This window comes from Monodelphis domestica, chromosome 4 (assembly GCF_027887165.1).
Source record: "Monodelphis domestica isolate mMonDom1 chromosome 4, mMonDom1.pri, whole genome shotgun sequence".
NCBI classification, from domain to species: Eukaryota; Metazoa; Chordata; class Mammalia; order Didelphimorphia; family Didelphidae; genus Monodelphis; species Monodelphis domestica.
Window position 1 is genome coordinate 420451391 of NC_077230.1, and position 23022 is coordinate 420474412.

At 40.2% G+C, this 23022-nt stretch overlaps 1 protein-coding gene across 1 annotated transcript in view; it reads right to left on the bottom strand.

Moving 5' to 3' along the window:
- Positions 1 to 23022, bottom strand: part of ARHGAP35 (Rho GTPase activating protein 35) — a 160832-nt gene that overhangs the window by 51914 nt on the left and 85896 nt on the right. Inside the window, exon 3 of the mRNA XM_001364886.4 lies at positions 8334 to 8478. Within this exon, the coding sequence (XP_001364923.1) occupies positions 8334 to 8478 (145 nt within the window). The remainder of the gene's footprint in view (positions 1 to 8333; positions 8479 to 23022) is intronic.

Here is a 23022-nt window from a genome sequence, read left to right on the forward strand (position 1 = left end):
CGGTGCTCTGATATGTCTACCAGCCTTGATATTCTATAGCAAGTGACCTTTTCCCCAGAATCTACATTTCTCCCTAGAGTCTTAGAACAAACAGTATTATGAGGGAAGTATCACAGGGGCAATTATCCTCATTTTACAAATAAAGAAATAAGAGATGAAGAAAGGGCAAATTCTGATTTCAAAAGCCACAAAGTTGAAGACACAGGGTCTCACACCAAGTTTTAAAAGGATATAATGGATTACTAAAAGAGAAAAGTTTATCTTTCTACATTTATCCTCAAATGCCCTAAGTCAGTCTGTAGTATTTTCCACATGCTTTCAGAACTGCAGTCTGACTAATGACAACACAGATTCTGAAGTTAGGGGCCTGGAGGACTCAGTGTTAAGGGTAAAACAAAGGGATCAGATTCCCAAATACAAAAACAATGAGTGCCTGATCCCCTTATCCATCCCCCATAATATTAAATAGGGTAAGCCCCTGTATCATACATTGGGGAAGTACCAAGTCAAGGTCTTTCCCCTTCAAAGGAGGGAAGGAGATAAAAAGTATCTTATAAATAAATCTTATAAATAACTGTAATTTTAAACGAGAAAATGTTAAGTACGAGAGAGGAATACAAAATGCTAGGAGAACAGATGAGGAAGAGTCAGCTCAGAGTAATTAATAGAATCAGAAACACTCAAGGCTCCTACTGTTAACTAGACCTAGAAGAATGGATCAATAGGGCACCAGGAGCAGAGGAAGGGAAAACATGTCAGAAATTAGGGACTGATGTGAACAAAAAAAGTGGATAGAAGAGAATGAAGAAAATGTTTGTTCATGGTACAGAGTCAAAGGGTTGGTTGAAGTGGATAGCTAAATTTTCAAAAGTATCCCCAATCTTTCCCAAGTTCTAGGACTAAAGCTATGTGTGGGTTGTGGGAAAGCCAGAAAGAAAAGAGAGAGAACAAAGAAAGGGATGGCAGGGAGATGGGAGTTGAGATGTGGACGAACAGTAACATGTTCTAGAGAAAGGGAATTTTCCCTTTTATGGGTACCACCTTTATAAACTAAAGGTGTCCTAACAAAACTGAGGCTTGTTCAGATATTTATACAGTGTGATCTGAATATGTGGGTACAGGCTGTCCAGCTAAAGCTGCTCAGGCCACAATGAACCCTAACTGCTACTGCTTTACTGCATGAGGGTGGATTATGGTTAAGTCATAGTTCTGGAGCCCCTTTCTGGAGTTGCAACTAAAAGGATAGAGAGCAGAGCTACAGAATGGAAGGCCATTCAGGTAAGGAACAAAGGAGAAAATACATCTTCATCAAAGAGAATGAGGGTCAAATTAGTGAGGGAAGATCTGGGAGTGATCAATGTCTTCAAAAACCACATCAAGCTTGAAGCTGTGTTGATTTTAAAAGATCAGGATGACAGACTCATGTAAATTCCTGGAGACAGCATCAAGAAATGGAAAGAGTCCTAACTCTGACATCAGGCTGACTGAATTCAAATCCTCTTCCGGACCAGATGCTTAACAACCTATGCAAACCTTGTCCAGTCACTTCCCATCTATAGTCCTCAGTTCTTCATCAGTAAAAAGAAAGAGGCTCCAGAACCATGGCTTAACCTTCTGGACCTCAGTTTCCTCTGCTGGCTTTCTCCAAGCATTTCCACTGTTGATTATTTCCAATGTGTCTCATCTATAAGTTAGTATATAGCTGTCTGCATGTTGTCCCTCCCATCAGACTATGAGTCCCTTCCCCCCTTTCCCCTCCCTCCCCCCGCCCCTGAACCCAGGATCTATCTGCCTTTTGCCTACCTTGGGATCCCCAGTACTTAGCACAGAGTATGGCACTTAGAAGGTGCTCAACAGATGTGAACTGATTGACTGATGAAGTGGTCTCTTAGGTCTCTATGAGCTCTAGATCTAGTATCTCCTATCAAGAAAAGGGAATGAAAAGGGAGGGAAGGCCTTGTAAACTCACCCAAGAGTTCTATTGCCAGATTATATAAACAAGATTGGGGGAAGGAGGGGTTTGGGGAAGTGAGATGTGACATTGAGAAAGGAAAGGCTATCCTTTGGGAAGTCTTAAATAATCCATTAACCCAAGATGAAGATGTTTCTGGGGTTGGTAAACTGTAAAAGGCTCAATTTACAGTGACAAAATGCTCAAGAAAAATACAAAAGGCTTCCCTAGTTCAGCCCTCCCCTTTCCCCCCACTTTAAGAAAATGATGCCCAGAAATAGGCAACTAGTTAGGTCAAGTATCAAGTGGCCCAGATGAGATTCAAATTTGTCTTTCTGGCACAGATCCAGGGCTCTTCACATCAAAAGACACTACAACTCCAAATGAAATGATCCTATTGGGGAAGAATGATAAACTCAAACCATTAACAAAAAGATTCACTCTCCTAAACCAGACATGCCTGGTAATTCTTTTCAATCGACCAACAAAAATTTATCAAGCCCCATTACGTACCAGGCCCCATGGTAAGGGCAGCATTTACATAGTAGCAGTATTTGCTAGGTCAGAGGAAAGTAATTTAGTAGAACCAGGCACAGACTAACAACTCAAACCTAATACCAAGACAAGTTCAAAATGAATACATGATTTAGATACAAAGGGGGACATAAAAAAAAAAAGGAGAATGGAAGAAATTATCTGTCATCTACAGAGGGGATAAATTCATGAACAAACAAGAAATAGGTTCATGGAAAGTAAAATGGATAATTTTGGTTACATAAAATTGCAAAATCGTTGCAAAAACAAAATCCATGCAAAATGTGCCTTAAGTTTCTCTGATAAAGGGTTCAATCTTCAACTGTTTTGGAAAACTAAGCCAAATCTGTAAAAATAAGAGCCATTCCCCACTTGATAAATGGTCAAAGGCTAAGAACAGGCAGTTTTCAGAGAAGGAAATCAAAACTATCAATTGTCATAGGAAAAAATGCTCTAACACGAGTAAACAGAGAAAGAAAAATGAAACAACTCGGAGGGACCACTTCATATGCATCAGATTTGCTAAGATGATAGAAAAGGAAAATGACAAATACTAGGAGAGGATATGGGGAAATAAGGCACCAAAGCATGGTTGGAGGTGGGGGTGGGGGGGTCTGAAAACTAACCAAAATATCTTGGATAACAATTTGTGATGATATCCAAAAAGCTACAGAACTGTGCTTATGACCCAACAATACCCACCTTGGATCTATACCCAAAGACACTGACGAGAAAGTTTGGGTCCAGCAGACATCTTAAACTAAATATATCCAAAACTGAACTTGGTACCATTCCTCTTAAAACATGCCCTCTTCCTACCTTCCCTATGACTGAAGAGGCCAACACCATCCTCGATTTCTCAGGCTCCCCTAGAGTTTCTACTGGATTACTCCTGTCCCCACATTTCTCAGATATGCCCTCCTATGCACAGGTCCAACCATGTCAGCCCTTCCTTATATGAACTCCAGTGGCTTCTTCTTGCTATTTCTATTGTGGGTCAAGCACAGAATCTTCTGGGTGGCCTTCATAACCTGCTGCTTCCTAGTTTCTCATCTTCTATTTTGCCAATCTCCATGTCCTCTTTGACTGAGTGTCACTGGCTTCTGGGCTATTCCATGAAGAACACTCTCCATCTCTTGGCTCTGGACATTCTGTCTGGCTGTCCCCTTGCCTAACATGCTCTCCCTCTTATGCTTCGACTACTAACTTCCTTGAATTCCCAATAAAAATCTCACCATCTCCAGGAAGCCTTCCTCAATCCTTTTTAATTCCAGTGCCTTCTTTTTTTTTAATTATCCTGTATACACTAATTTGCTTTGTAGATATTTGTTTGCTTGTTGTCTCCCCCTTAAATTCATTGAAGGCAGGGACTGTCTTTTGCCTCTTTTTGGATCCTCAGAATTTAGTACAGGGGTTGGAACATAGTAGGCATTTAAATGTTGACTCTGTTAGACTAAGCCTATAATCCTGAATCCACAAGATCAGAATGGCCCCTCTTCAAGGATCTGGAAGCAACCAGTGAGAAAAGAGGAGGGAAGACAGAATTAAAAATCAAAGCAGAGACAGAAATACAGACCCACAAACCACTTTAGATGAAGGAGGCATACAACCTGAAGGCTATTAAAATGTTTGTCAGGTCCAGAATGCCATTCAGTTCTCAGGTAGTTTTGTCTCTACCATCAGATGCTAAGAGTTGAAATTTACTAGCATGATTTGAGAAGCTCAATTTCTCTGGGACAAAAAGTAATCAGTTGTTCATGGATTGAATAAGGCCGAGATGATTCTCAACTGTAGTACTGTGACAATATGAGCTTTGGCTATATTATATGACTTGGCTGATGGGGTAGTGAGCTGTTTTCTCCTCTTTTTTACTTTGTTACACTGATCTCCAAAGGAGGGAAGTTAAGGTGATGGAAGGGACCTTAGAATACCAAATGCCATAGCTGAAAGAAAGCAGGAGTACAGAATGCCAGAACTAAGAAACCATACAGCCCATGCTGGAAGATGATCAGAGAACCTACAGTCTAATTGTGCTTCTGAGCTGGCCTGAGATACAGTAGAAAGGGGGCCAGGTCAGATGCTCATGCTCTGTGTGTCCAGGGGAAGGGGGGATTTTACATGCCCTGGGCTTCAGTTACCTTGTAAGACCAAGGAAAGAGAAGGAAGAGAGAGGAGGAAAACCAAAGCAATCACAACTGGATATTGCAAAATTACTATTATCAAACACAACTTCAAAGAAGAGATGTGACAACACATCTGCTCTATTTTCTTTATAGAGGTGGGAGAATCTGGGGGGGGGTGTCACACTTTTTAAGATATTGACTAGTTTCACTGAACTTGTTTGGGCTCTTTTTTTTTTTAATTTTATTATTGGGGATAAGAAATAATTTCTATCTGAAAGAAGAAAGGGGGAAGGATATAGTGGGACGTTTATGGGACGTTATAAAAACATCCTATGCTGGGGTTGAACTTGCTAACTTCTGGGGTCCCTTCTGCATTTAAATCTATGACCCTAATAATACCATGTTAGAATATATAAAATAGAACTTGGATTTGGCAAAAGATCACACTCCAGAGATCAATTTGACTTGGAACATGAACAAGATCACACTCCAGAGTAACACTCCAGAGATCAATTTGACTTGGAACATGAAGGTGAAAGCCCAAATAGTTTAGAGAGGGAAGCACGACTAGACCTATGCCATGAAGAGATCAAAGAAAAAGAAACAAGAGCTCTGTTTTTTATAACAACTGGATATTGAAGGGGTGCCCATCACTTGCAGAATGGTCAAACAAGTTCTGAACAGGAATGGCATTGTATATGATTTCTCCATAAAAAACAATGTCTCAGTGGTCAGACTTGTATAAACTGATGCAAAGTGAACAGAGCCAGAAGAACAATTCATACACAACAGCAATTTGTAAAGGATAAACAACCTGGAAAGACTTCTGATCAATGCAATAACCATCCATGAGGCCAGAGAACTAATGAGGAAATATGTCTCCCACCTCCTGACAAAAGTAAAATGTACATGTTCACACACAATGTGGAAATATTTTTGCTTGACTATCTATGTGTAACAAACCATTTATATTTTTTTCAGTCTGGGGCTGAGGTGAGGGGCAGGAAGGGATAGCTTAAAAAAAGAAAGAAAAGGGGGTCTTCAAAGGGTTTTTTTCAAATGAAAGAAGGCCAGCAATTATAAACAGGACAGCTCTAAAAGCCACATGTTGAATTTTGTATATGAGAGAGGCCCATAATTTCATGCAAAAGTTTTTTTAAATTATGTATATAAGAAATACTCAATTTATCTGTCAAGTTCAAAATTAAAATAGTTCATTGAGGTTAACTATGGTTTGATGCTATTACAAACTACTTTTGTATATCTACTACATTTTTGTTCCATCATTGCCAGTGCAAATGTCATTCTCCCTGAAACATAAGAAGGAGAAAAAACTGAAAGAAAAGAAAAACTACAGCAGCTTTCCCTACCAAGCAGTGGTCACCACCCCAGGCACCTAAGAAAGTAGAGTCAAATGCCAACAAGTCAGAATGGCCAACCATTCCAGAAAGCCAAGGGTTCCCCTCACAGAGGCTATGGTTTTGATTGTGTCTGGAAAATTGCTTGTAATGGACAGCTTTCCAGACTGTATTCTACAGAAGGAGTTGAAAATAGGTAGTGTCTAAGGGTTGGAGAATATTTAAAAAATCAAGGCAAATGAGTGTAATGGAATATTATTAACCTCTTAGAAATGAGAAATAAGTGGAATTTGGAGAAATGTGGAAAGATCAGTACAGTATTATATGATGAAACATAAAGTAAAATCAGTCCATAGATACAATTTCAACAATACAAATTAAATGATCGCTAAAATTAAGTGAAACTCTGAATAAGTGAAAAGTCAGTGACAGTCAGAGAACAGCAGATAATGAAAAAAAAGACTCCTCTCCAGGCAGAAAAGTTGGAGCCTACCAGGATAAAGAATTAAACAGCTAAGATATAATCACCATAATTGATAACAATTGGTTTTGCTTTAAAATATATATGTATTTTAAAATATAGAATGATTCTATCTGAAAGCACTTGGGGAATGTTCATGGTATAAAGACAACAGGCAAGCAAATAAATAAGTAATTAATTGGGGGGGTTAAAAAGAAGAAATGGAGGTTTCAAGTATAGATGGGCTTTCTGAAGGACACATATAGCTTAGAGGGGAACAAGCATATGTAGCGCCTCTGTGTCAAGTTTAGTGCTAAACACTTTATAGTTATCTAAATTCATCTTCATAGTAGCCCTGGGAGGTAGGGGCTAGTATTATCTTCATTTTACAGTTGAGGAAAATGGGGCAGAAATACAAAGTGACTTTCCCAAGGTCACATAGTCAGTCATATTTGAATTTGAGTCTTCCTGATTCTAAGCCCAGTGCTCTATCCACTGAGCCACCTAGGGGCAAAAGGGAAGAAAAAATGAGATGATCAAATAAGGATTTTTTAAGGACAGCAACATAGGGATGCCTGAAGGTGATATGGAAGGAGTTATTAAAAGGGAAAGGGTAGGGAGGGGAGGGGGATAGGAACAGGGAGAGAGAAGAGATGATAGGAGAAGCAATCAGGTAGAAAAGTCTGGAGGGGCCAGGATCACTTATTCATGAAAAGTTTGCCTTGGAAAGGAGGACTATCTCTTCATGAAAAAGATGGTAGGAACAGAAGAGAGGGAGATGGGGGTATTATAGGGAATGAGAAAGAGGGGCCTTTTGGCAAAGAGCAGAGAGATGAAGGAGGGGCTGATGTTGGAAGCTTGAAGGGAGATGGGGTTCAGAACAGGTTTGTGGAAACTAAGCTAAGAAAAAGATTAGGGAGGAGCATGATTGCCTTTTAAAAAACAAACAAAATATATATTATTGAAGGGCCCAAATGAGATGAGAAAACATAACTCTGTAGTGGACTCAATTAGCATAATTCCTCCATTTCCATTCAAGAATAGGCTGGCAAGTAGTGAACAATGGAAAAAAAAAACCAAGAGAACAAGGGATTCAAGAGAAGAAGGCAGTCAGTTCTTGAAGAGGTGGAGATAGGAAAGGGCAGAAAGTTTAGCCAATGTAAGGGTGATGACTTGGAGAGGCTCTGAGAGGTGGAGCTCTGAGTGAAGCTAGGTGGGGTCTATGTGAGATGTGGGGCTCCTCTGGACCATCTCCTCCTTCCCTACTTCTAGAAAGAGGTCCAGGAGATGTTTTTGTGAAGAATACAGACTGGAAGACGGAGATGGTCCTAGCTCTTGTAGTTTGGACTCAGCCTCATAGTCAAAGAGCAATGGCAGCACAATCAGATATCCTAGCCAGGTTCATCTGGCTTCCCCAGTAACTTCTGCCCTCTAATTCCAGACACACACACACCCCCATCCCCTTCTTGGGTGTGAACTTGAAAAAAATTCCTGAAGCAGACAGATGGAATGGCTAGTTATGCCTGAAATGATAAGAGATGAAGTCCTGGGATGATACAAGTATTTACCTGGCCCCAGAAGCCAAAGGTCACTAGATTAACTTCCGAGATGCCCCTCCTTAGCCCTTAGCATTCCTCTCATCTGTTTACCTTATCTGATATCTGGCCACTTACTATCCCCACAGGTGGAAGGTTGGAAAAAAATCACACAATCAGAATAGCATGATCAGCAAGAGAGAGAAGAAAGCTCATAGACTTGAAAGCCTTCTACCACAGCTGGTTCTTAATCAGCTGGTTCTGGATAAAATACATTACAATACTGTTGGTGACTCTTCGAGGGTTATTTCTTGACAAAGAATCCTGCAGAGATTCTAACTGTAGTGATCAAGACCAGGTTAGAGTTCTTACCTGTTGCTTCAATGTATTCAATACATCTTTCAATAAAAATAGGAATGGGCTTCTCTGGAGTTACGACGGTGTTTAAAGGCACTCCAAAATAGTTACTCTCCCACGTTGTCTTCGTGATAGATGGCCGGGGTTTAGGCTTTGGTTTCTGTTACAGAAGAAAGTAAGATCATGGTGAATAGTGAAACAAATGTAAAAACTGCCCAGGGACTTATAAGCTCTCTTGTATTGGGTATTGTCCCTATTTTTCCAAATTCAATGTCTGACCATGGAGCTCTAAGCCAGCCAAACAGCTTCTCAGAAGCCACCCCCAAAAATCCTCTTGGTGTTGGGCTTCTGCTTCTGCTGTTGTCCAGGGCCAGGGCCAGCAGGCCCTCACATACATCTCTGCCTTTGGTCAGGCTATGTAGCTCAAGCCCTGAAAGCCAGCTCATCTAGAAAACCTGTATGGGTCCTTTTAGACAGGGAGATCTTCCTCAGGCAGCACAACTGCATCTCCCAGGTGTCCTGTTGTGCCTGTCTAATTGTACTTTCACAAAAAACATGGACCATATCCTTTTTGTCTTTGTAAGCCTCACAGGGGATGGCACAAGTTCTCTCTGAATGGAGGTTAATATTGATAAAAAACAAAAACAACAATCCGAAAAACTGCCAGAAAGAGATGGAGAACCATGAAACCAAAGGGAAGAAACCAAAGCAGACAAAGGTATTCACTTGTTCCTTTCCCCGGGGTTCAGGTCTGGCCTAAGTAAACTCTGAGAGAACTCTCAACTCTCCCACCACTGGGCCATGCCGTCAGAGAAAGATGCTGGCAACAGCTTTGCCCAGGAGAAACCAACTCCCAGTCCCTCCCCCACCCCCAGCTTAATAACAATATGATCATTATCTCCATCCTCTTATCAAAAGAGAGTAAACAGGAAGTTTTCCAAGCCACCCACTTAGATAATGGATGCTACAACCTTAATAAAAATGTAAATCTTAAAAGATAAAAAAAAAAAGAATTGAAAATAAATTGTTCACTCCTTTCATCAGTAGGGAAATGCCAAGCAAATGTATAGCTTCTGAAAAGGCAGGCAAGCTTCATTGAAAGCATTTTGAAAGATAAATTTATCACTAAGAGAGTGGAAAAGATTCTTTCTCTTCTTGAATTAGTGTGTTTCCTGCATATTTTATGTGCTCAATATGTACTTCCAAATAATAGGATCAAATCAAATACAAGATTTTAAGCATTATTCAATGGACAGAATTCTATATTCTCAGAAATGAAAGAAACCTTAGAGGGTATCTAGCATGATCTGTACATGAATCAGTCAATTAACAAGCATTTGATAAGAGTGATATCTCTGTGATAAATAAGAGAGATGAAAATCAAAGTCTCTATTCTCAGGAATTTATAGATTCTTTCAGGTTAAGTACAACTCCATTTTAAAACCTTCTGGTCATCAACCCTTTGTTTGGATACATCCAATCTATTCTGTTATCAGATCATTCTTTGATCATTAAGTCATCTGATTAAAAAAAAAATTTATTACCTGTCTAATGTACATAGTATATCATTAGGAAATCCTTCTTAGAATCAGTTCAAATTTCCCTCTCTAGACCTTTTCCTCCAGCCAATGGTCCCATTTCTAACTGAAGATAAAGTGGAAAAAGTGTAGTCCTTTTCCCATATGACAATCAAAATATTTGATGCCAGCAAATGTATCTATATTCTCTAATTCTTGTCTCCAGATTAAACATCTCCAGTTCTCTCATTTGACTGTGAGTGCCATGGTTTTAAAACTCCTCCCACTCTGCTAGTCCCTCTCTGCACTCCAATCAGTGCCCTTCCCAGACAGTCTGTCTCTCCCCCAACTCAGCTGTGGTCTGACTTACAAAAAGATCAGGAGTTTATCACCTCTCTCATCTGGGATGCCAGATTACAATTAATATAGTACCATCTCTCCTCCCTCCACTTCCCCCCACCCCTAAGAAGTCTACTATTTGACAAGTTCTACAAGAAAATCTGAAAAATAAGACATTTTTGCCCTCAAAGAGCCAGCATGAATGCTTTTCAACTTTAAAGATCTATACTTTTCTGGCTCTGACCAGGCATGGAATTGACAAAAATTATGTGACATGTCAAACGACTGTATTTATTGACATCAACTCCCTCTAAGAACATCATCTAAGAACATTGCCCTTGGCAATAGCATCTGGGCACCTATAGGAAAAAACTTTTAGACAGAACTTTTTCATATGAGCTGGAAGTGATCCCAGAAGCTCTCTAAACCAACTAATCCAGGAGCAAGAAACTCTTCTACAATAGAGACTGCCATGCAATCTTTGGAGCCCAAATGGAGCAGCCTACTCCACTGATTTATCATTCTATCTGCTTCACTCAGTTTGTGTATTTTCAACTTTTATTTCTTGTTCCTAGTACTGCCTTCAGGTGTCAAGCAGACAAGTCTAATATCTCTATTTCAAGAAAGACTGAGAAAAAATGGGGGCAGCTGGGTAGCTCAGTGGATTGAGAGTCAGGCCTAGAGACAGGAGGTCCTAGGTTCAAATCTGGCCTCAGACACTTTCTAGCTGTGTGACCCTGGGCAAGTCACTTGACCCTCATTGCCTAGTCCATACCACTCTTCTGCCTTGGAGTCAATCCAAGATGGAAGGTAAGGGTTTAAAAAAAAAAAGAAAGACTGAGCTCCCACTAAGCCTTCTCAGTCCCTTTAGTCTCTCCTGATATATATGGTTCTAAGGATCTCTGCTCTTTTTTATTTGTTTTTTTGCCCAGTGGTTAGGCTAAGCTCTTTTAAGTAGCCATGATTTTACTCATAAGTCGAGAACTTGATGTAATGAGTAAATATCATTAATAAAAAGAAAATTTGGCACACCTCTCTATCAACAGAAGGCAATCTCTTTTCCATGGAGATCTGGCATGGCATCCACACTGGCAGCACCTCTGAACTGATGCCTAGTTGATATTGATACTCAGTGGATGGATTAACAAAGTTGTCTCTGTGGTGGATCTGGTACAATCTTAACATATGCATTAGAGGCACCATACTCAAGAACCTGTAAGCTTATATTTTTGCTCTACTGAGCTTTTTTGTGACTAACAAATCATAGATATATAATATACACATAAATATATACTTTATATCCTCTATTTAGTTGTGTGATTATGAAGATGTGTAATTTACTTTAGAAAACCACCTAAAAAAAATCTACTGGTTCCATATTTTCATCTGGATACCCTCTGTGTACAGAGGCTATTCTCACAGAGATTTTATAGAGACACTTGAAGTTGGCATATGGGTTGGGTGGTGCTGATAGCTTCTTGGTTGCCCATTAAAAAGTATCACTTGTAAAGGGCACCTTTTCATTTTTTTTGCAGTCTTTCCCTCTTTGTGATATCTTGAAAAAACGACCCCTGAATGTCTCTTGCCTCCAGTAATGATTGTATCTGTTTTCTGGGAAACAGGTTTGCTTACCACTTAGATACATGGCACTGGGAAGGCTTGCTTCTGAGTGATGAATCTCTCGGCCACAACAACCCATAAAATCAGTAAAACTGAAGATATAGGGAGAAATCCAGTGAGGAGAAAGCCAGGAATGCCAATCTGAAAGCTACCAGCATTTCTTCTTTTCTGAATTTCATCTTATACTCTCTGAACCATGACATATCAGCCTGCTTTCTTCTGGTTCTCCTAAACATCCTAATTAATTTTAGCCATTGGGTGCTCTTATATTTCTACAGAGTCTCCAGGCCACTCATTGCCTAAAGCACCACATGCACCCTCCTATGCATCCATGTCCCATAAAGCCTCAAACTTTCTATCCTACACTAACTCTATTGATAACTCTGGCTACACCTGAAAAGGCAGATTATCAGAAGCAAGCAGTTAATTATTTGTTAATAAGGAAAATAATGGTTTGCTCAAATTGAAAGTAAAATTAAATTGGGAAGGAAAAAAATTCACCATTCCATTGTTTTCATCATAAAAATTTAATGAGAAAAGCTGTTAGAGAACAGATCAGAAATCTTTGAAAAGCTAAGGCCTGAGTCATTCAATATAGCTTGAAGAGAGTTTTAAAGATTTTTCTAATGAATAAAATGATTTCAGAAAAAACAAGGAAGATTTATACAGGCTGATGCAAATGATGAAGTAAGGAGAACCAAGAAAACAATTTATGCATCAATAATGAAAGGCTTAACTCTGATCAAGGCAGTAGCGTATCACAATTCAGAAGGACTGACAATGGAAAATGTTACCCACCTCCTAACAGGGAGCAGGGAGGTGATGGACACAACTTGCCAAATGAAACAGTGTGGAAGTCTATTTTGTTTGATTATGCATATGTTATAAAGGCTTCCTTTTTGTTTTTCTAGCAAGAGGGGAAGATGGTAAAGAGAGAAGTAAATGCTTGTTAACTAGCATTAAAATGGTGCTTTAAAGTTTGTGAAGCATTTCACAAAATATTAATTCACTTGCTTTTCCCTACATCCCTAGATGCTATTATTAAAGATGACTCAATCTCTTAGGAGGTGTAGAACTTGTGAGATAATTCTATCTGGAATTACAAGGGAATAAATACCCTGGAAAAAATACAGTAATGAATAAGATCACATAGACACCCTACATCTGGAGTTAAAGGCAGGTGTGGTGCTTACTTTTAAGAATAATTACTTGATTGAATTCTAGATGTGTTGCTTATGGGAATTTGTTTCTTGCCTCAATATTCTTCTTTTTCCACTGGAGATGACCAAAATATAAAAGTATAAAATGAGGGAATGTAGCTCTTTATGTTATGTTAAACCTGATGATTATAATTCCTAAAGAAGTGGATAAAAAAATTGAGATGGAATCAGTGCACTGTGCTTGAGGACCATGAAGTCATGGTCAATCACCAGGAAGGCTTCATTAAAAATAACTCATGCCACATGAAAATGTGTTCATCACTTGGGGAACAGTTAAACAAATTGTGGTAGATGATGGTGATGGAATACTATTGTGCTATAAGAAATAATAAGCAGGATGATTTCAGAAAAAGCTAGAAAGACCTATGTGAACTGATGAAAAGTGAAACAAGCAGAACCAGGAGAACATTGTACACAGAAACAACAGTATTTTATGATAAGCAATTGTAAAGACTCAACTACTCTCAGTTATACAATGATCCAGGACAATTCTAAAGGACTTAAGACAAAGAATGCTATACACCTCCTGAGAAAGAATTGTTGGGAATAGGAATACAGTTCAAAGCATACTATTTTTCACTTTAGTTTATATTTTATTATTTGGGGGTGCTGGTTTTATATGAGGATTCTTTCACCAATATGGAAGTTAATTTTGTATGATAATACATTGTATGATTCCAGATCAAATTGTTTACCATCTCTGGAGGGCAGAGGAAAATGAGGGAGTGAGAGAATTTGGATCTTATAATTTTGGGAAATGTATGTTGAAATTTGTTATTACATGTAGTTGGGAAAATCAAATATATATAAAAGAAAAAAAAAGCTACAGGTTAGCAAGTAGCCTTATCACCGCTCCATGGCAAGTTCCTCGGGGTCCCAGTTCAAACCCTCGTCACCTCCCAAATCCACATATATGGAAGTCATTTCTCTCCTGAGCTCTAGTTCAGCACCACCAAAGACCCACATCATTCTTCTAATTTCCCTGTTGTAAAATTGGTCTTGAACTCTGGACTTCAATGCCCACAATTCCTTGCTCCACACTTCCCCAGAATGCTTTGTAATCTCACCTGGGCCGAGACTGAGAAGGTGTTTAACCTGATTGCAAAAGCTTTTAGCTCTTTTGGACTTCCGTTTTGGAGCAGAGGCGTCTCTTCCATGATGTGAGGTTATTTTGTCTAGGCCTCTGGCCTAGGCACATGTTTCTTACTTGTATATTCTTTAATCTTTAACCTTTAATAAACTTCTAAAAAATATAACACTCCTTGCAGAAACTAATTTCTACCTGCCTCAGTCTCCCCAATATTCCCTAATTTTAACTGTTAACACTGTATCCAAAGAAGGTACAGCCACCACTCACCCTTACCCCCACCCTCACCATAGGCAATCAGGTATCAGGTTCTGTCAGTTCTGCCTGCAGATCTCTGGCATCTGTGAATCTTAAAACTGCTCAGACTCTACCTTAGAACATTTGGTTACTGGCTATTCCCTTATTGTAACAAATGAAGGTACTTGATCAGGAATGTATTGGGAATTTTAACATTACTCCACCCATACTTAGGCATACTTTAGGGGAAGATAAAGTTGTAAACTCCTTACTGAACAATGAAAAGTCCCTAACTCATACTTATAGTGAAGCTAAAACCTTAAGCTAGGTCTATTTTTAGATCTAATACAAAAGGTTGCTCAGTACCTATAAAGGTTAAATTAGCCTTAACCAAATGTTCTAAGGTAGATTCTGAGCAGTTTTAAGATTCACACATCCAAGCCCTTTTACCCACTCATATGGCTATTGCTCTGGGACAGGCCCTGCTCACTTCTCACATGCAAAAGCCTCCTAACGGGTCTCTCAGACTCCAGTCTCTCCCCACCCCAAATCATCTTTTACACAGTCATCTAAATGACATCCCCCCTAAAGCATAAATCTAACTTTAGGAAGAAGGCAGGAACAGGGAATACATGTTTCTATAGCACCAGTAATACCACACACTACAAATTATACATTATTTCATTTGGACCCTTACAACAACATCTCTAAGTCATGTGCTATTACCCTAATTTTACAGTTGAGGAAACCAAGGCAGAAAGGGTCACAAAGCTAATTAAGTATCAGGCTAGATTTGAATTTGGATCTTCCTATACCTCCAAATCCCATGCTCTATTTCCCTCCCTCTTAAACCCTTACTTTCTATCTTGTTTAATAACAACTCTAAGACAGAAAAGTAAGGGCTATGCAGATGGAGTTAAGTGACTTGCCCAAGGTCACATAGCTAGGAAGTAGCTGAGGTCACATTTGAACCTAAGTCCTTCAGACTCTTGGCCTGGGACTCTCCCCACTAAGCTGCCTAGCTGACCCCCAGCCCCATGCTCTATTTTCTGCACCATCTCTAGGCAGAAATGTCACTCCCTTGCTCAAAGGTCAGGGGCTCCTCACACAGGGCAATGAAATGCAAATACCTCTATTTGAGATTTAAAACTCTCCACAGTCTGACTGGCTTTTCTGTACAAACAGATTTTCTCCTCCCACACTACCCAGCTGGTTTGATAGGCCATGCCCATTTCCAAGCCTTCCCTAAGGGTGGCCCTGGCCTGGATTCCTCCCCCTCCTCATTTGGGTCTCTGGGAATCTCAAGGACTCTCTAAGGGTCCACTCTAAAAGTCCGCCTCTCCAGAAGACCCTTCCTGATTCTCCCCTGTTAGAATAACACTCCTGGTCTCCACTTTCACAGGCACAACTCTGCCCTGGCTTCTCCATAAGGAGGCTGTGAGTTCATCCAGGGAAGGGGATGTGTGCAACTACTCTTTTGTCTTTAGATCCCCATTACCTAATGAAGTGCGTGAATACAGCAAGAACTTAAGAGATATTTGTGGAAATGAATTGAGGGCCAGTTACATGGGCAAAGTTTCAAACCTAAGTCTTCCTCACACACACACAAAACTCTCCAAGGGAAATAATGGTCTCTGTCTACAAAGTAGGGAAGGCTTTTTAAAAAGGATTATATCAAGAAACGCTTTCCTGGAAAGAAGACCAGAGAGAGTTAAGTCCCAGCCTTCTCTCAAAGTGAGTCTACTCTACTTCATATCTGCCCAGGCTCCAAGCTCAAAAGACTCCAAGCTGGGCAAATGAGGTTTACTTTAGTTAGGGTAAGTGAGAGTGATATAAACAAATCCCATTACAGAGAAAAGGAGAATAAATGTGAAATCAGAGAGATGTCTCAGCTTTGAGGAAGAAGGATCATAGGGTTTGTGGCTGGAAGGGATGATCTTAGATGTAACTGAAACCAACTCCTCCTCTACTTTACAGGTAAGGAAACGGAGGCACAGAAAATAGAAGTTCCTGGATCAAAATCCTTCAGATCCAAAGCTGAACTCGGGTTTGTCTTCTGGACCCCAAACCCAAGACTCTTTTCTACTATACCAACAAAGAGAACTTCAGGAATCCTGATGGCCCAGAAGCCTAGGATGTGACTGACAGCAGGAAACAGAAGACAAGAGACTTTCCTTGGGCAATCTTGGACTGTGGACCTAGAAAGGGATTAAGAAATTCTTGTGGGGGGCAGCTAGGTAGCACAAAAGATAAAACACAAGGCCTGGGAGTCTGGAGGGTCTGGGTTCAAATTTGACCTCAGGCATTTCCTAGCCATGTGACCCTGGGCAAGGCACTTAACCCCAATTGCTTTGCCCTTGCCACTCTTAGAATCCTTACTGAAAAGGGCAGTTGGGTAGCTCAGTGGATTGAGAGCCAGGCCTTGAGACGGGAGGTCCTAGGTTCAAATGTGGCCTCAAACACTTCCCAGTTGTGTGACCCTGGGCAAGTCACTTGATCCCCATTGCCTAGCCCTGACCACTCAATACACAGTATTGACTCCAAGATGGAAGGTAAGGGTTAAAAAAAAAAAAAGTCCATACATCTTTATCTGTTATCCCTCTTGCCCCCACATTTCTCTTTATACTACATCAAGTATGCAGAAAAACATTTCCAAATCATACATTATACCACTTTCTTTTATTACAACACTGCTATGAACTTGTATGACAAACCGTTTTAATTTTAATTTTCACTAACTTCTACTTAACTGACCATTTTTTTCAATTATTTAAAAATACAATTCTGATCAGGGTACAAAGACTTCACTGGATTCCCAAAAGGAGTCTTTGAAACAAAAAGGCCAAGAATCCTCCCTTGAAGTGATGCCTCATACTGTGGAAGGTGATGATGACCAAAGATCCGACACCTTTCAATAACAGTGAACCAAAGTATCCCTTCCATGACAACTTACCCCGCAGTCACAACACTTTCTTATTGACTGGAGGACCTTCATCAAGACAGAAGGCTAGCTATGTTTCAGGCCTGACCTTCTATCAAGCTCCAAATGGTACTTGGCCTAAATAGTTTCCCATAAACAACTGCTTTATTTTTCAATGAATCAGAGGCTGAAAATAGTTGGGGGGAGGAGGAGGCCAATTATAAAAGGAGCTCAAATAATAATGTTTCGAATTACTAGAAAGCTCTCAGACTCTAGATAATTTTAATGAACTATAAGCCCTAATCACATAAGTTCCCTCCACTCCTCTCAGAGTTTCCCCAGCTGGACATGATTTCCTTATCATCACATCTTTTGACATGTCTTATTCATCTTGGACAGTTATGGCTTTTCTATTCAATTTTCTGACATAAGATAACATGGATTAGCAGAACCAGTCAAACCCTACCACCTGTGTGACCTTGGGCCAATCATTTCTCCCCATCTCCTCAAAAGTAAAATGAGGGACCTCTAGAAGGTCCCATTTGTCTCATTACCAGTTGAAAGAGGCCAATTTTTAGTCTTCAGTTTACCACTCTAACACTATGCAGAGCACTATAAACAATGAGCACTTAACTGTGTGTACAGGATGACTCTAACAAGCAGCTAAGGATGCCAGCAGCTCTGTAAGGAAGGTTCTCCCTGAACAACTTGCAGGGATCCAGGAGAAAAAAACACCATTCATAAGCAAAGGATAAACTATGGGAGTGGAAACACCGAGGAAAAGCAACTGCCTGAATACAGAGGTTGAGGGGACATGACAGAGGATAGACTCTAAATGAACACTCTAATGCAAATACTATCAACAAAGCAATGGGTTCAAATCAAGAAAACATCTAATGCCCAGTGGACTTACGCTTCGGCTATGGGGGGTGGGGGGGGGAGGAAAAGAAAATGATCTATGTCTTTAATGAATAATGCTTGGAAATGATCAAATAAAATATATTAAAAAAATATTGTAAAGATAAACAACTGTGAGAGCCTTAGTGACTCTGATAAGCATAATGATCTGCAAAAACTCCCAAGAATTTGTGATACGAAATGTTATATACCTCCAAATAGAGAACTTGATCTTGCCTTTTTCCCCCTTCTGGAACATGGCTAATCTCAATGAGTGGAAAAGAGTTAGAGAATTTGTGACTGAAAATAAATTTAAAAAAATAAACAAAAAAAAAGGAAGGTTCTACCAGTCAGATGGCATGGACTGCAAACGGTTGCTGGGACCCAGGATCTCGGAGAGGAAAGAAGTATCAATGGGAATTGGGTCACAGGTACTCCCTGACACTATGCTGGCTAGGAGTCTTTCAGCATTTCCAAGGACACTTCCAGGAAGGAGGAACCATCACTCCTCCCTTCTGAGGCTCTCTACTTCGTCAGTAGAGACGACAGAACCTGTCATGGAAAGGTCCCAAGAGGCCATCCAATCCAGCCCTAAGTTTATAGAGGAGAAAATGGAGATTCATGGTGGCTAAGTGATTTGCCCAAGCCATATCAGCACTAAATATCAGAGACTTGAAGCTAAGTGTTCCTAGTTCTCCCTTCAAGAACCAAGCAGAGGGAACAAGTAGGTGGCACAATGGATAGAGTACCAGTCCTGGGTTCAAATATGGTCTCAGACACTTTCTAGCTGTCTGACTTGGGGCCAGGAATGCTCTAGAAGATATTTGTACTTTGGGGAGTAAATAGACTGGGCGACCTCAAAAGTCCTTTCCATTACGAATCTTCATAATCTAGGATTAAAAGCAGAATTACAGGACCCTGATGTTTTCTTTGCCTTCTAGTAATGAGGAACTTACCACCTTATGGAGTATCCTATTCCATTTTGGGACACTTTCAGGTGTTAGCAATTTTTTCATTTGTTTTTTTTTAATTGTTTTTTTAAATTAAGCTATATAATCCATATACAGATTTTTTTTTTAAAGTTGAGTCATAACAGACTTATAGAAATGTAGGAAGGTGACAGGTGAAAGTTTAATCTAACCTTATATTACACATGAGAAAACTTCAACTTGATGGGGTAAGGGAATTGCCAATATTCACATCATAGATGACCCAAAGTAGGTCTTCTGACTTGACTGTTCTTTCTCCTACACCTCCTTCTTTGCCATTAATGGCCCCCCAATGTATTTGCCCTGGCTATTTCCCTGTCTTCAGCTCAGCATCCTGAGAGCCCCTCCCTGCCACCAGGCCACAGATCAAGCCCAGCCTTCCACATGTTTCATGTTCTCTCCTCGAAGGAGGGCTTGGCACATACTTTGTGCATATTCAGTATAAATTTTGGTATGCTTCTCTCACAAAAGAAAAGTGACATCTTCTCAAGGGTTAGGGCAATTTAATTTCTATCTCAAAGACCTATTGGGATATAGCCTGGCACAGAGTATTTGATAAATGCTCACTGGCTGATCAAGCCCAACAATGAACAACCTAGCCAAATTCGTCTTCTTGGGATTCTCTCATCTCCCCACCACCTTGCTTTTGCAGACTGCTGCCTAGGCCTTGAATGCATACCCAGGACTCACTTCTGTCCTCTGAGAAACCCTAGCTTCCTTACTTCCTTTACCCTAATATCCCTAAGTAGTACTCTTTCCCTCTCAGATTATCTAGTGCTTATTTATCCATTTATAGGTTCTATTTCTTTATGTTAGTATAACATGCCATCCAACAGAGCAAGGACTCTTTTATTTTTGTCTGTGTCCCCCAAATCCACGAGTGCTTGGAATCAGCTTGAATGATGACAGAAGGGAGAAAGGTGCTCTGAGTGAACACTTGCAGTGGCCTAAGGGAATCAGTATGAAAGATGAGCAAAGTCCTTGGCTCTAATTAGCGGTTGCCACAGAAAGAGAAAGCCTGTGCACTGATGTAGGGCTAATACTTGGTTTGCTGGCCACCAAGTAGGCAGCTAGGTGGCACCACAATACACAGAATGCAGAGCCTAGAATCAGGAAGACCTGAGTTCAAATTTAGCTACAGATAATTCTTAGCTGTATGACCCTAAGCACGTTGTCACTAAACCTCATTTACTTCAGTTTCAATTCTAAAATGGAGATAATACCTGGTGCCTTTGAAGTTCCTTTCTGAAATAATATCATTCTTAAGAGTCCTTAGAGCCACAAAGAACTCAAATGGCCAAAAATCCTGCTACCTGTGTGACTTTAGGCAATATATTTCTGTTCTCTGGCCCTTTGTTTCTTCCAGTTAGTTGCCAAATAAAGGGGTGAGACAAACAATTCCCAAGGGCTCTGTCAAATCTATTAACTCAGGGAAGAAGAACTCAGGGTAAAGCTGATTGCATAGGATACCCTGTTACATATTTTCTAGAAATACTTAAGACATTTTTCAGATTTTTCGCTTTTCTGGTTGGCAAACAATTTAATTATCTTGTCTGCTATTCCCAGAGCTAGAAATAGGAATTTTTCAATTAAGTTAAATGTATTTCTCCATTAATTTGTGCTCCCTCTGTTGGTTTTGAAATAACAAAACAAAATTATGGCCTGTTTTAATATAACCCCCAAGAATTCCTAAATAAAAGAAGTGTGAAATGAGAAAGGGACAAAATGAGCACCACATGCTCATTGACAAAAAGTTCTTATAAAAGTCTAGACTGGTGAAATAGAAAGGACTTGAGTCCTAATCTCAAGTATTCCATTTTTTATGGGTCCCAAAAAGTGCTGGTCCCTTCCGCTATAATGTTATCAATTGTATCTCAGGGGAGTGAACTAAGGTCGTGCTGGTGAAGACATGGCACACAGCCTCAGAGGCTGCTCTGTTCCCCCTCTCCACAGTGCCTAAGGGCATTTTTCACATGCCCTGCCACTCTGCCCAGCAGCTAAATACAAGAACTTCCTCCCTCCAGTGTCTGGGGTAATATGGGAAATGGGGCTGGCTCACAGACAACTTGAAGGTTCAATTTGGGCACATAATTTCTAAAAATTTTACCAACACTAGTCTGAGGTCTCTAATCGAAGGACTTCATCTATCATCTCTATTAATACCATTTTACTCACCTCCCTAAAAAAAATTTTTAAGGTATCCAAGGTTAGTCTTAACCCTTCCCACTGTCTCCACTAATTGAGCTGTAGTAACTAGAAAAAAGTATGACCTTTATACCAAGCAGCCCAGAGGCACCTTCATTCCACGGCACTGGCTTTGAGGGGGCACAGGACCAATGGATATCAGTATAAGGGAAAGAACAGTAAGCAGATTGGAAATGGAAAGAAAGGGGCTCTCTACGTCCTGGGTCTTTCCAAGTCTCATTCTGTGGAAAGGGGCTATGGCTTCCTCATCCATCAATTAAGGCAAGGCTGGAGTCCCTAATGTTCCTTTCAACTCTACCACCATAATTGTCTTTGTTCTCAAGTCCTTTCTATCTGATAGTCTATGAATCTAAGTAGAAATCAGTATTCCTCACCCCCTGAATTCATCACTGCCATACAGTAGCCCAGTATCCTCCTTCTGACAGCTCTGCCCCAAGAGATAGACTGACCTATTTTAAAGGACTATTCTCAAATTCACTAGGTAAAACTCAGATAACATTTACCCACAAAGACCAATTATTCTACCAACTAAGGAAAGTAAAGAAGACTTAATTTCTAACTAAGAGATTTCAGAATCACTGGGGGGAAATGGGGGGTGGGGGAGTGGCAGTCTCACTAGGGACCAGGACAGCACCACTATAATGGAAAAAACATTTTAGCTGCCTATTGTGTTTTTCCCCCAATGCCAGGTGTGCTGAGCTAAGGCTGATAGTTAAAGAATTCTATTTTTATCTCTGAACATATTCTACAGCAGTTCCTTGAGCTTTAAATAACCCTGAAAAAAATGATTAGTTTGAAACTATTCCACAAACTGGACAAAAGTTCTCTTAGTTATCATAGGATTCTTCACCCAAATAGGGTGAGATGAGATTCCTAGTCACCCTCAAAATTGTAGAAAGGAGAACAAATGGCTTTATGAATAAAACACCATTAGACCATGGCAACAACTTCCTAACTGGTCTTCCTCATCTCCATTTTCTCCATTTACAATCCATTCTTTATAGGCTACCAAGATGAAGTCTCCCCCCCCCTTCCCCCCCATGCAAAGCCTTGGTCCTTTCACCCCTGTCCTCACTGTTCCTCAGTATCTATCATGTTCTACCATAAAGCTAAGCTCCTGAAGATGGCACCCAAGGTCATCCACCCTCTCATGCCACCTTAATTCACCAGCTGGCCCTATCTTACTAGTCCACATCCAGGCAAACTGGGCAACAATTATTTCCTACCCTCGGGCCTCTGTTCTTGCTATGTACACCACTGAAAGTCCAGCTTATTACTGAAGACTTTGTGTTATCCCAAATGCCCAGCTTGGGCAGCCATCTTATCTTTGACATGTTCTCTGATCCTTCCATGGAAAACTGTCCTTTTATACCTCATCTAGACTTTATGTGAAACTTCTCTCAGGCCCTAATATTCTACTCATTGTTGTAGTTGAAGACATATGACAAATCCCCTTCTGGGACTGTAAGCTGCATAAGGACAGACCAGATTTTAAGGTTTACACTCTCAGAAGCATGCCCACTGCCTTTAGCTCCAAAGGCAATGTAAAGATCTATGGCAGGTAGAAGACTTGTCATATCATCAATGATGGTCTGAGAATGAGAATATGACTGATTATAATATATAACTAGTCTGAATCAAGCTAAACTAGAAGAATATTTTCTATAAATGAC